This window comes from Gobio gobio, assembly GCF_949357685.1.
Source record: "Gobio gobio genome assembly, chromosome: 7".
In the NCBI taxonomy this organism is placed as follows: Eukaryota; Metazoa; Chordata; class Actinopteri; order Cypriniformes; family Gobionidae; genus Gobio; species Gobio gobio.
The window spans coordinates 30,449,699-30,464,530 of NC_137103.1; the positions used below are offsets into that span (position 1 = coordinate 30,449,699).

The 14,832-nt window shown below is 37.7% G+C and overlaps 1 protein-coding gene across 2 annotated transcripts in view; it reads right to left on the bottom strand.

Annotated features, from left to right (window-relative positions):
* Positions 1-451: 451 nt before the first annotated feature.
* Positions 452-14,832, bottom strand: part of lmo7a (LIM domain 7a) — a 51,168-nt gene continuing 36,787 nt past the window's right edge. Inside the window, exons 17-33 of one of the 2 annotated variants that reach the window (XM_079822391.1) lie at positions 14,098-14,331; positions 13,714-13,828; positions 13,154-13,315; positions 12,042-12,139; positions 11,865-11,928; positions 11,437-11,493; positions 11,253-11,294; positions 9,668-9,693; positions 8,095-8,205; positions 7,792-7,884; positions 6,894-7,336; positions 5,818-5,873; positions 4,187-4,376; positions 3,805-4,056; positions 2,810-2,918; positions 1,232-1,334; positions 452-1,142 (exon numbers count right to left, since the gene is read on the bottom strand). In XM_079822391.1, coding sequence (XP_079678517.1) covers positions 1,120-1,142; positions 1,232-1,334; positions 2,810-2,918; positions 3,805-4,056; positions 4,187-4,376; positions 5,818-5,873; positions 6,894-7,336; positions 7,792-7,884; positions 8,095-8,205; positions 9,668-9,693; positions 11,253-11,294; positions 11,437-11,493; positions 11,865-11,928; positions 12,042-12,139; positions 13,154-13,315; positions 13,714-13,828; positions 14,098-14,331 — 2,178 coding nt within the window. In that variant the 3' untranslated portion in view covers positions 452-1,119. The remainder of the gene's footprint in view (positions 1,143-1,231; positions 1,335-2,809; positions 2,919-3,804; positions 4,057-4,186; positions 4,377-5,817; positions 5,874-6,893; positions 7,337-7,791; positions 7,885-8,094; positions 8,206-9,667; positions 9,694-11,252; positions 11,295-11,436; positions 11,494-11,864; positions 11,929-12,041; positions 12,140-13,153; positions 13,316-13,713; positions 13,829-14,097; positions 14,332-14,832) is intronic. The other variant, XM_079822392.1, reaches the window with a different exon arrangement.

Consider the following 14,832-nt stretch of genomic DNA (forward strand, 5'->3'; position numbering starts at 1 on the left):
CAAATTTGCAAAATACACATGGGGCAATCTGAAACGTTTACAATGTTTATATAGATAAGTCTTTTATCTGGCAATACTACGCCGATATGAGAATCAGCCCGATACTCTCCGTTAGAAGTAAGAAAACCAGAAAACTGTTGCATAAATTATCATTGTACTGCTCCCGAGGTCCTGATACATCTGATTCCCCTTTAGAAGACCAGCAGTAAATTCCCAACAGATGTTGGCAGTGTACAACTGTAATGTCATTAAATACACACTCATTGAAAATATATTATCATGGGAAATGCAGTACTATATAATACAAATACATGAACCATTGGAAAAGGTATTGAATGAAAACTGTGATGAGGTTATGAACAGTATGAAAAATGAGTCAATGTAACTTAGAGACAGTCTTAGGTGCAGAAATCTGATTAATGAGAGATTAGTCAAATAAATCACACCCAGGTAAGTCATAGTTTGGTAATTTTATTTACAATTATTACGGAGTACGCTGCTTTTGTTTTAGATTCATTTTCTCCCACTGCAGATAAATTGCTCAGATGCATAAAATAGATACTACCAATATAACTCATGAGTGTTGCTTACTAACCATGCCATTTTAAATAAATTCTTTATGCATTTATCCTTAATTATCTTTCCCCATCAGAACACAAAAAGGCACACAGATGAAGTGGAATATTAACAGGATATTTTAGTCAGCAAACCCTTACAAAGCACATACTGCAGGAGAAACCTAGATAAGCAATAACAATAAAATAGCATATTTCTATGAATTACTATAAACACTTTTAGGACCATACAAACATCAGTTAACCAGCCAGAAATCAGCGACGATGAAAAAGACAGTGTATGATTTATCTTTTCAAATGCATAGTTCATATTCAGGTACATGCACATCCCTTTTGTACAAACAATTACTAATACTTTCAAATAAACATAACCTTAGGAATCTCACCCTCTCATAAGTAAAAAGGAAGAATAGAAGCTCATTGAATAATAAAGGCTGGCTGAATCACTCAATGTTCATTACATCTCCAACACACTCTTAGTGTTTACAGTTCCTTGTTACAGTCTGTGATTGGTTCTTCCTCAATCTGCTGCAGTACAGCATGATCACATGGCTGTGGGCTGCCCAGCTGGAAAGAGAAAAATATAGTCATCATAAAGAAGATCAGAAATCACTCGGTGAACTATATTGCACATATTGCAGAGATGTCTGGCCTACTTTTGAGTCGCATATAGCAGGAGTTACAATAGAGCAGTTGGTTTCGTATTCTGACTTCTGCTCCTGCTTCTGAGCCTCCCAAATCAGACCTGCAGTCAGCGCACTGCAAACACAAGATGAAAGAACACATTGTTAGACAGACAATGCTCCATGTAATGCCGTATCATGCACACACCTCCGTCTAAGAGTGAGAGAGCGAATCCTAGCTTGAAGTCAATGGCGGCAGCATAAGAGGATATGAAATTGAAGAAGTAACACCAGCCCAAAGGACCAGAAATAACCCGACAACAAGATTAGAAAGAGGACAATGCAGTGTGAATGAAAGAATGAGCAGAAATACAAATGACTGGCATTTGGAGAATGACGAGTATGTGCAAGGAATGATTAAGCTCTAGATGAGCCACATACGGCTCCTCTGAAGGTAAAGACAGTTGAATACCTTTGGTAGGGAATTAAATAAGAATGAATTACACCCACTTGATAGCTTTGTTTATTTACATGCACTTGTCTGTGCGGTTTTAGCACCCGATTCTCTACAGAAATATGATAAATGCACTACGCGCAGTGCAATTTACCATCTTGCAGGCCACTTCTGAGTGCTAAATTATGGAAGGCGCAGAAGATTACTGCAATCTGGAGTTATTAACTGGGATTGCACAACATTTTTGGGTATATGTCCCATTGTAATGCTATTCACCATCAGCATTGATGATTTATCCTTGCAAATTGTACACATACACAAACACGCCTTTTAAATACAACTTTATAAAAGCACAAGTCAAATAGTACTTAGAATTTATCATTCTATTATAATTTGCATATACTTGAGGTGTGTTTATGCTAAAGGAATAACAACCTTTTTTTTATATATATATGGTACAGTGCAGTGCTAAACCAGCACATTTAGGCCCGGTTTCACAGACAGGGCTTAGACTAAGCCAGGATTAGGCCTTAGTTCAATTAGGACATTTAAGTAACTTTTATAAACATGCCCAAGAAAAAAACATTACTGGTGTGCATCTTGAGACAAAACAATGCCACTGACATATTTTAAGATTTGTCAGTGCAAGATTCTTTCAGTTAAAATAGCTCAAACATGCATTTTAGTCTAGGATTAGCTTAAGCATTGTCTGTGAAACCGGGGGATAGGGTAACTGGTAAAGTTAGACTATGGGTGGTTAGTGAATAAGACGTGTTTTTGTCATGGGATTTTTAAAACAATTATTGAAGCAAAATCACACGTATTCCATCTTGCCAGAAATAGATTTTTGTAGCCCAGCCTTTAAAAATGCATATGGTTTGTTCTTGATGGTTTGTTTCCATTTGAGAGAAACATATGACAGTCTTTTAGGAAAGAAAGAGAAGTCACAGGGCAGAGCTGTCAGTGTCGTTATCCATGAATCAACTAGAAGGTTAGAATTGGCATTTTAAATCTCTGGGTTGACATTTTGATGGCTGAGTTTATATATGCACAGAACAACGGATTAGAATAATCATAAAAGCAGGCAGGGCAGATTAGTCAGGTTAGTCACCGATGAAGCCAGGGTGGACCTGACCTCTGAGTAGCTGAAAGCTCACCTTGAAACAATTCAAATGAAAACAGAGCCCCAGGGACTCGATGATCATGGCTGCTCCTTTGCCCAGTGGTGTATTACAGAACGAACAGATTTTCCTGCCACTCACTGACCTAGATTACACAAAACATGACTAAGCAACAGACTTGCACAGAGCCCATGGCTTATGTGGGGTCCAAACACATTTTGAAGACAATGAGAAATTGGGAGACACATGGATGGACACATGGATGGAATTGTTTAGATCAGTGGTTCTCAAATGGTTTTGCTTGACAAGCCAGATTGGACATCAAGTGGCAGCCCAACACGGTTTCTAAACTGTTTATCATATATATTGTCGACATAACATTTCTTAAGGTGCAACTGTAAAGTTGTTAGGATATTTATTTATTATCACATAGGCCTAGAACAATTTAAAAGGATAGTTCACCCAAAATGAAAATTGTGTCATCATTTACTCACCCTCATGCCATTCCAAACCTGTATGCATTTCTTTCTTCTGCTGAACACATTTTGAATACATGTTAATAACCAAACGTTTTGGTTCCCATTGACTTCTATTATATTTTTTGTCCATTCAATGGACATTAATGGGAACCAAAACTGTTTAGTTACCAACTTACTTCAAAATATCTTCTTTTGTCTTCCACGGAAGAAAGGAAATACAGATTTGGAATGACATGAGGGTGAGTAAATGATGACACAACTAAACATTTTAGGTGGACTTTTACTTGTTTTTTAGTAAAAAAAATTTGTAGATGTTAAAACAAGATTTGACACTATACCATATTAAGATGTATTGTTATAGAATAGATAGTATCTTGAATATAAGTGTATTTTGCATTAATGCACTAGAATTTTTGTGTTTTGAAAAGTCCTTTGTTTTGCTATCTAGAATTAGTTGCATTTTATTACTCTGCTGTCAATAAACACACCAATTGAGAACCACTGTTTTAGAGTGTTTAGAAACCAATAACAATTTCTTTTAGCGAGGAATACCTATTTCGTGTTGGAGCTCGAGGCTCTGGCTCTGGTGTAGTCACAGATGGAGACCAAGACTGCCTGAGGGAGCTCATGGACTGAGAAGCCTCCAAAGTGGCAGACCCTGGGCGTCCACTATGGTATGACGAGGAGCCAGAGAGGGCCGAATGAGGACGGCTGTAGTCTGGTATGGATGAGGTGCTGTTAGATGTGCTCCATGATGATCTCCAAGAGGAACGAGGCATATCGAGGTTGTCAAGAGACTCACCCCTGCAAGCAAAGTGAGTTTGTCAATGTTTGAAGCTCACAAGTAAAATCAGTTGCATCTTTACAGGAGCACTCAGTCATTTTTTCCCTTATTGTTTGCTTACAAAGTAAGAAAATGTTGGCAAATACTAACCTTCTCATGGGAAGATCGACTGGTTCTTTGGCGGGGACACTGACAGAGCTCTCTTGGCGAATCCAGCTTTTGTCTGTGTTCAAGGATGTCTTCTTCCTCATTTCCTGAAGGATCTGCTGCCTCTCCACTTCAGCCCGAGATAGAGGGTCTTTCTTATAGTCCCTGCCGACCTCACCCAGACCACCGCTAGCTGCTCAGACAAAAATTACCATTAATAACAAAGTGATGAGTTGTAAATAGAATTGATAAACAAGCATCATGTAATTTCACATAAAAAGCAATTGATTTCTGATAATCTTCATATGATTATATATAGTGGGGTCTGAATGTTTGAGACCGCAGTGAAAATCTGGGATTCAAAATATAATGTAAGTCTGGCAAGGAACAGTCACAGATGGTCAGATGTTCTTGCTTCCACTACAGCTCAAGATGAAGCATTTTGGACCATCTCAAATCGTGCTGAACAACATGATCATGCAGCTTGAGTGTTGCTGTTATTAAAGCAAAACGAGGACAACCAAATACAAAGACATCCTTAAAAAATGTATCTTACTGTAGTAATTGTTTTAAAAACCTTTCAAAAGTTTGGGGTTGATAAGATTTTTTACAAGTCTATAATGCTCATTAAGGCTGTATTTATTTGATCAAAACAGTGAAAACAGTAATGTTGTGAAATATTATTACAAATTAAAATAACTGTTCTCTATTTTAATGTTTTAAAATGTAATTACAAAGATGAATTTTCAGCATCATTACTCCGGTCTTCAGTGTCACATGATTCTTCAGATATCATTCTAATATATGCTGATTTGCTGCTCAAAAAAGTTCTTATTATTATCAGTGGTGAAAACAGCTGTGCTGCTTAATATTTGTGGAAACTGACCATTTTAATGATCAAAGAAAGTTCCAAAGAAAAGCATTTATTTAAAATAGAATACTTTAACTTAACATTAACTTCTTTTCTGTCACTTTTGATCAATTTGATGCATTCTTGCAGAATAAAAGTATTCGTTAATAATAATAATACAAATAAATAATAATAATTACTGACCCCAAACTTTTAAATGGTAGTGTAATGTATATTAGATGATTTGATAAAAAGTTAACAATTCAAAAATAGAAACATTGGACCCCACTGTTTTTATATTACAGTTTTTAATCAAATGCACACTGATCACGTGGACAGAGACTCGATTACATCTGATTTTGCTGACATTGCATCTGTCAAATTTGCAGAAAATAAGGCCAAGGTGATTGGTTGAGCTGATTGATTGGCATGGATCCGAGCCGCGCCCACCTCTCTCTGGATCTCTGTATTTCATGGCATTGAGGATGCTCCTCCTCTCAAGCTCTAGCTCACTCGCTGCCTGCTTTTTTTGGATCTGAGGGTTTTTCTTTCGCCTCAATTCCTCCTCCAGCAGCCATCCTGCCAAACCCCTGTGTCTGCTGTACACACCTGCAGAGAGCCGCAGACTCTACAGCACCGTACTGTGTGTGTGATTTAACTCCAGCCCTTACAACATGTGGCACACTGACAACTTGCTCACGAGGAATGCTGTCTCAGCGGCTCCTTGTCAAACCAACAATAGACACATAAAAGGGTTCGAGGAAAAGTTAAAAGCTGCACTGACCTTTAATATCTGGTTTTGCAACCTCATCAAGTTCTGGAGTAGATTTGGAAATGGACCTGCAAACCAAAACGAAAGAGATAATAAGATTACTAAGTCCAATAAACTTACAGATGAAAGATCTAATCAATGTATAACTCATCTATGGACGCATAGCCTGAAAGCACTGCATTCATTTACAACTTTGTTAAATAAAAATGGTAGTGCAAACAGCACAGTCTAATTTACCTGTGTGAGTAGGATAATTCAGGGTAAACATTGGTATAGCCAAAGGAGTCCACCATACTGTGGCCAAACAGCAGAATCAGCACAGACAAGCAGATGTTCACATAGTCATGATTGAACAAAATTAATGGAAGACAAATTAGTGTGATTATTAATGCATGAGTAAAACACATACTAGGGCTGGGTAGTAGGACCAAAATCTTAAATCATGCCATGAGTATCTTGTATCACGATAACAGCATACATCACATTATAGTTATTTTTGATGTAAAAATAAATGTATTTTTTACTACTGATTCATTATATAATAGTGTTGGGGTCAGCACGTTGACAGTAAAGATTGTTACAAAAAGATTTCAGTTTCATAAATGCTGTTGCAGTTTCAAAAATGCTTACATCTTTAAATATGTTATATTCATCAAAGGATCCTTTACAGTGCATTTTATAAGCTTCATCATCTTGACTAATTTCACTATTTTCACATTATTCCATGTTTCTTTATTGATCTTAATGTGTAAATAATGCAAAGCAGTCCTGCTCACTAATATATAGATGTCTATCTACCAATGCATAGAACGTATTACAAATGTATAGTGTCATACCGCCCAGCCCTAACACAGACAATGTTAGTTTAGTCAGGTTACTTTGGTATTTAAAGCAGGACTAAAACATGTATTTGTTAAGCATGCTATTCAATGCCATTCACTGCTGTTAAAAAACAACAACTAAAAACTGACATGCATGCTTGAGAAAATGATACATTCATATCAGTGTGACACAGATAATGAGAGATGGGACATATTATTAAGAAAAGAAAAAAAACAACTAAAGACTGTTGAAACGAAGAAACTCACTCTTGATCCTGAAACCTCTTCTGCTCTTCCAGTTGCCTCCTCTCCTCTTCTCTTCTATTCCTTTCTTTTTCCTGAAGGAGGCGCCCTTCCTCTTCTCTCTTCCTTCTCTCTTTCTCGAAATGCTGCCTCTCCTCTTCTCTTTTCTTCCTCTCTTCTTCTCTCTTCTTCTCTTCCTCAAGACGCTCTTGTTCCACTCGTTTTCTCCTCTCTTCCTCTAACCGCAGCCTCTCTTCCTCTCTTTTTCTCCTCTCTTTCTCTAAACGCAACCTCTCTTCCTCTCTTTTTCTCCTCTCTTCCTCTAAATGTAGTCTCTCCTCCTCTCTTTTCTTCCTTTCTTCCTCTTGCTGGGCCAGTCTGGAGGCCTCTTGCCCTTCCCATGAACCAGTAGGTTGTCTGATGGAGGGAAGAGGGGAGTAGAGGTTGTGTCTGTCCAGCTCCATCCCCTGTTAAACAGCAATCAAAGAATTGTTTGACAGTGATAATGACATACATATGCATTACCCTTGCAAAATCTGTAGAAAAATAAATAAAAAAATAAAAAAAGATTTGTTTGCATGCCCAGATGAAAATTATAGGCATTTGCAAAAATTTCACAAGATAAAATAATAGTTTGGGTTTTTTTGCTGGAAAATCACCAGAGAAATCGTTGAACTTCATATGAAATTATATGTATATGTATAACTTTTGAAAAGTGTAATTTGTGTACATTTATTGTTATAAATTCTGTTGTATTTCATTTGGAATATACTTTCTTCCGTGAATATGGTCTAATTATTGCTGAGGCATCCATGAAATACTGACCTACATACAACGTTTTAAATAAATAAATACACAACAACATAGCATAGCATAACATAACACGACATGACATAAGACAAGACAACATAACATAAAATACCTTTTCATAATCTTTAGTACTCTCCTTCACAAGCTCTTGCTGTGCCTTTTCCCACTCCTCATCAAGTTTTTCTTGGTCTTTTTTGTACTTCTCCTGCAGCAAGAGGAAAACAAAAAATATCTGAGTTTGCATCAAATATCTTGATCAGCAGCACAAAACATATCCTCTTTAAAACTAGTTTCTACAACCTTAGGAACAAATAAATCTCACACTATTCATTTAAATGCTATATTTTCTCTTTTACCCAACATATTTAGGCCATAACTCTATAAAGCCCAATCGATAAGCACATATAATATTTACCACCTGCAGCAAACGCTCCTGCTCTTTCTGCCACTTCTCCTGACGTCTGCGCTCTTCTTCTGGGTCCCAGGACCAGCGTGCAGTGGACGTAGCGATGGAGGGCATGGGAAGCTACACACACACAGAAAATTATTTGAATTATTGGAGCCAACCACGGACCAAATAAAATATCCCAGATATCCTTTACAATATTTTGCCAAGTCAAAGATCCAAAACAATTTGTTGTTGCTTTTTTTTGCACCCAAACCCTGAAGCACACAATTGAACAACATACACTATATTGCCAAAAGTTTTGGGATGCCTGCCTTTACATGCACATGCACTTTAATGACATCCCATTCTTAATCCATAGGGTTTAATATGGCGTTGGCCCACCCTTTGCAGCTATAACAGCTTCAACTCTTCTGGGAAGGCTTTTCACAAGGTTTAGGAGTGTGTTTATGGGAATTACTGAACCTTCTTCTAGAAGCGCATTTGTGAGGTCAGGCACTGATGTTGGACGAATTCCTCCCAAAGGTGTTCTATCGGGTTGAGGTCAGGACTCTGTGCAGGCCAGTCAAGTTCCTCCACACCAAACTCGCTTATCCATGTCTTTATGGACCTTGCTTTGTGCACTGGTGCGCAGTCATGTTGGAACTGGAAGGGGCCATCCCCAAACTGTTCCCACAAAGTTGGGAGCATGAAATTGCCCAAAATGTCTTGGTATGCTGAAGCATTAAGAGTTCCTTTCACTGGAACTAAGGGGCCAAGCCCAACCCCTGAAAAACAACCCCCACACCATAATCCCCCCTTCAACAAACTTTACACGTGGCACAATGCAATCAGGCAAGTACCGTTCTCCTGGCAACTGCCACACCCAGACTCATCCATCGGATTGCCAGACAGAGAAGTGAGATTCGTCACTCCAGAGAACACGTCTCCTCTGCTCTAGAGTCCACTGATGGCGTGCTTTACACCACTGTATCCAACGCTTTGCATTGCACTTGGTGATGTAAGGCTTGGATGCAGCTGCTCGGCCATGGACACCCATTCATTGAAGCTGTCCTACAGGGCACGCACTGTCCTTGAGCTAATCTGAAGGCCACACGAAGAGGTCTGTAGTACCTACTAACTCTGCGCATTGTGCGTCTCAGCATGCGCTGACCCTGCTCTGTGATTTTTCATGGCCTACCACTTTGTAGCTGAGTTGCTGTTGTTCCCAATTGCTTTCACTTTGTTATAATACCACTAACAGTTGACCGTGGAATATTAGTAGTGAGGAAATTTCACAAATGGACAAGTGGCACAAGTGGCAACCTATCATGGTACCACGCTTGAATTTACTGAACTCCTAAGAGCGACCCATTCTTTCACAAATGTTTGTAGAAGCAGTCTGCATGCCTAGGTGCTTGATTTTATACATCTGTGGCCATGGAAGTTATTGGAACACCTGAATTCAATGATTTGGAGGGGTATCCAGTCTGTCCACATACTTTTGGCAATATAGTGTAATTCACTTATTATTAATTCATCAGATCATATGCGTGTAAGCAACAGTGGTTGGATTAAAAGAGAACATTGAAACTCAACTTACATTTGATATTGCTGTATCAGATCCACCTGTAAAAAAGAGCTACAATTAGACGCCTTTTAGACAGTGTAGCCTATATTTATAATGAAACCCTTCATCTTAGCATTTCATCCCAAAATCTATTAAAATAAGAAACCTATAACCCAACAGTATCATAATGAAATGTTAAAGTAGAACCACATGCAAAGACATCGATAAACAAACACATGCAAATACTTCAATAAACAAACCAAATGAATAAAGCAAAAACATATCTCGTAGATAAACACCTTTGGCCAGTCCCCAAATGAAATGCCACATGCAGAAGCACTGGCTATTAGTAAAACCAAACCCCATATCCATGCCCGGCACAACATGCACTATTTGCATTCACAAGACAATACCAACACACTCCACACTAATTACTGATTTCTTTCCCTGAGCTGCTCCTACAATCAGGGATATACAGCAAGAATGACTTGAGTGTGTGAAGGTAGAACAGTCTCATCTTCATATCTGTCTTATTCTAAATTCTCTCATTTATACCTGTGGGGAAAATCTCTGATATTATATTAATACGGTACTGTAAGTAAGGTATCAGCAAGATAAATTTTCCTTCTAAAGTCTTTTCCTGTTATTATTTAAAGTGCTCAGTATGTTGGTATGTTCCTGACATGCTGTCTTTTAGAGGCCTCAGAGAATGACAAATGAAGATATCTTTTTGAAAAAAAGTTTACAAACTATTGAGGTACTATGTTCGCACTAACAGCGACAAAGCAACCAGAAGTCATTCATTGTCAAAGAGGTTTGGCGTTGAACATCATTTATATACAGTAATATTATAGTATTTAATAATATTTGTATTCGTTTATTATTGAAACGTATTATTTTTTATTATTTTGGTTTGACATTTTATTAAGTTTTGTTTATTTATTTTCTTCTGTTTAGCTTTAATTTATATTTATATCAGTTTTAGTTAAGTAATTTTAGTATAAAATTAATATAAAGTTATTCACTGAAAATCTTGACAGCTGCACTAAGGCTTCTTGTGTGGAGTGCAGTATCTAAATTCATGAAGAAATAAATATTTTGAGTAGAATCTTTTTGATGAATCACTGGATCTGGTTCACAAGTTTAATTCATGAATCAGCCAGATTTACAAATGATCCAGTTAAACTTACTGAATCTGATCTGTCAGTGGTTCAAAGCCAATTAGAGGGAGGATTATCAGCTTAAACGTTGGTCTCTTGCTCGCACAGAACTATTGTATGACTTCAGAAGGCTTGGAATAGTTGGATGGAGCATGTTCATTATATTTTAGGGTGCATTGGCATCTTTTTTCATGCCTTAAAACTTACAATCAAAAGAGCATGGAAAACAGTCTTTAAATGTTCTCCCTTTGTGCTCCACGGACGTCATAATGGCTTTGGAACAATGTGAGGGTGAAAATGATGGCAGAATTGTCGTTTTTAGTTGAACTATTTTGTTTTGTTTCTCTGCACTATTTACTCGCCAATTTTCCTCTACTTTTTAAAGTACTCCGGCTCCTGTAGACAGCATGTCAGCACTCAAGATGGAAGTGGACACTGCACACTCAACCCCCTTTTACCACAGAGGTAGACCAGAGAACTGACTGTGAGCCCTGCAGAGCCTGAGGGAAGAGCAAAGAGGTTATGAGGGGCTTCTGCTAGAGAGAGGAGGAGGATGGCAGGATGAAGACTTAGCGGTTTACCCACAGCCCCCGAAACACATAGCCTGAACGCATCAGCACTGAACTGATGCTGTTCTGTTACCTTGTTCAAAAAACTCTGATCTCCTTTTTAAGTTTTTCAGAGAAATGGATTCAGATTCTACATGGGAGATAAAAACGTTAGAAGAAGATGAATTTGTAAAAAGGAAAAGCTCCAGGTGTACTGGGGAAGTAGATGTAGAGCAAATAATTCTTAATCCACACTGCTTTCTTGTAAAAAGTTTGGTAGAAAAATATATATATAAATACAGAATGTGCATAGTGTTTGGATAGCTTAGCTAATTTTTGACTTTAGTCTTTATCACACTGTTTTAAGTTAATCAAAAACAAGCATTCTTGTCGAGCTATTAAACAATCTCAGAACAAGATTTGACAAATTTTCTGCAAAACATGCATTTAATTAAATAAGCATACAACACAAAAACTTTACAGAACATTTCCAAGCAATTAGCTGAAAAAAAAGTAATTTACCTTTATTATTCACATTCTCTGAATCCTCACGCAAACCACCATTTATCCCATTCGTGCCATGATTCTGTGGAAAAAAGGTCATCTGTTTAGTATTATGAAAGAAGCATTAAAAATACATCCAAATACCAATCAAAAAATTAAGTGTCATATATAGGTGATTAATTATAGTCTGCTCACATTGCCTGGCTTTGAGCTGGTCACGGTTTTCATAACGTTGTTCTTGGATTGTTGGGATGTGAAATCCAGGTTGGTGCTGAGGTATGACTCAGTGGGACCTAGAGGATCCAGACTGGTCAGATTGACGGTCTTATGGCTTTTAAATGGAAGGGAAGGTAGGTCTCTGCCCCAGTCTGATTGTGGCATGTCAACAAAACCATTCATTTCAAAAACACAGAATTAGCAAACTATGAAAACAGACAGATACTAAAATCTGAATAATACTTCTAAATAGTGGGGATGAAAGACAGACCACCTTCCCCTGCCATGCAGACAGAATGAGCTCCACACATACCAGGTTTACCAACAAGCTTACAGATGCCCTCTGATCTGCCTTCAGTCACAATCTATAAGCCTGTTAGTAAACACTGAAAATATGAACCACTGAAAATATAAAGAACCACAGAAACTAAGATAATACAATATAATGCACTGTTTAGGAAGACATATAAACATACTACATATACTGAAAACACCAGACCAGGGGAATGTAGGCAAAGGAATAGTTCACCCAAAAATGGGCATTCATATAATGAAAAACTGAATGTATATGACTAAAATATGTGCTCCATATAAAATTAAATAAAATAAAAAATTGGAAGTTGGAATATATTGCACAAAAGTAATGGACTAATTTAATAGTACTTTATTGTAGTTTTGTCCTTTTTGGAGCTTGGCAGTCCACTATATCTATGTTAAGCATATATTTGTAATGAAATTATCTTTTTCAATCACACACAAAAACAGCAGCATACAAGTTTGAAAATATCTAAATTTTTTTGACTGAACTTTTCCTTTAAATGGGAAAAAAGTGGGAAAAAAAGTTTATCAGTAACAAGAAAGCCAAACACGCAATACGAGATGAACATATATGATTCACACTATGTGCACATTACTACTACAGTAGATATTTAGACTTTTAACTACAGGGTCAACCAAGAACAGAGGATCTTAGTCTGCTGTATATATAGCAAAAGGCAACTATAAAGAGTCTGGCGATGTTATTTCTGTTGAAAGCTTTACCAAGGCTTCCTGTGGTCAGTGCAGCACTCAATGAGATGGTGGGGACTTACTATTCTTGCCTTGTCTCCGGATGTCCATAAGCAGACTTCCCTGCTGCAAGGCCTCCTCCATACTGCTCTTCCACTCATTATAGCTCATGTCTGCCACCCGGTGCCCGTTCACTGTAAGGATCTCATCTCCAACCTTAACCTGACTGAGCTCCGCTGTGCTGCCTTTTCACACACGCACATCCCACATACACAAACAAACACATTAAACATGAATTATACACAATATAAATGTTGAAAAATCCTCAAAATAATGATACAAATAATGACAAGGATGCCCGAACTGTGATTTACATAACTAAACCATTTATTTTAGCATCTCAGACGATACATTTTGTCTCATGCACATTTTGTTCCATTGCTATCTTGGGCTCATCAGATTCAACCTAGAAAAAAATCTGCCCTATATACTGTAGCAGTACATGTGTGTTTTTTTATGAGTAGCAGATGCTCGCTGAAGCTGCAGGTAGAGCCTGTACTTTTGCTTCATTAATTACAGGGCGGCACATGAGATCACTTTTGACATCACTTTTATTTCAGAGGACTTTAACGGTTTCTTTTACCTGGAACTACAGATTTGACACGGACCCCAGTGGAGTCCCAGTCGTTCTGGAAGCCAAAGTCCCGGCTACTGTTGGGTTTCTGGTTCAGGCTGATCCTCATCTCACTGTAGTCCACCTGGAAGACAGAGACAGGTCAGCTATACTCAGAAAGTGAAGTGATTTCACATGAAGTGATTTCTGGTTTTCGGGAGTGTGTCATTGAGATTTATTGCAATAAAATCTAAATTACTTGAGTATCAGGAACATTGTCATTAATTTACACAGAAGGCAACCCAGACCACAAAGTATAGCTAAAAACTGTTTAAATGATCTGGATTCAGTCAGATTTACTGAATATATAAGGAAATGTAATGTTATTGCAATGTGTAGTTGAGATTTGCTTGCCTCATTGGGAGGGATGAGCGGGAAGGAGGATTTAGACAGGGGTGACACCTTTTTGACCGGAGGGACAGGAGACGGGGTTCTCTCCTCTGATCTCTCCTCTTCGTCACTGCTGTGCTTAGGGCTTTCCTGGGAGATATCTTCATCCTCTTTCACATACTGAGCATAGCGGTTGTAAACTGTAGTTTTCTTGAGGCTGTCGGTCTCTCCATTGGTGCGCTTAAGAGAGTCATCCTTCTAAAAGGTTTTTGATGCCATGTAAGTATTTTCACAACCAATTTGAACTCCTCACTGTTTGAGATGTATTCATTATTTACTTTTAGTGAATAAAGCAGAATAGATCATGACTGATCATTTTAACCATGGGACAAGTTTAAGTTCACTTCTAACCAGCTCAAACAGAGGAATAGAGTGCAACAGAGCCTGTCCACAGTTCAGCTGGCTTGATTCTGGAAGTATTTTTCAAATTAAAATTTTCCCATAGGATTTTTTAAAAGTCTCTGTTAAAGCCATGAACCAAACAATCCAGCTACAAGGTGAATCACAAAATTACCAATTACAACATTACAATACAACTTTTTCTGACTTGATTACCTCATTTGCATGATGAATGTGGAGTGAATGAGAACTAAAGAGTTCTTTTGGCGAAATCTGATTAGTGGAGATTTCTTTTCAGAATCATAGGTAATGTAGTTTTTCACCAGAATTCCACTGTTACACATGATCATTTAAAAAATA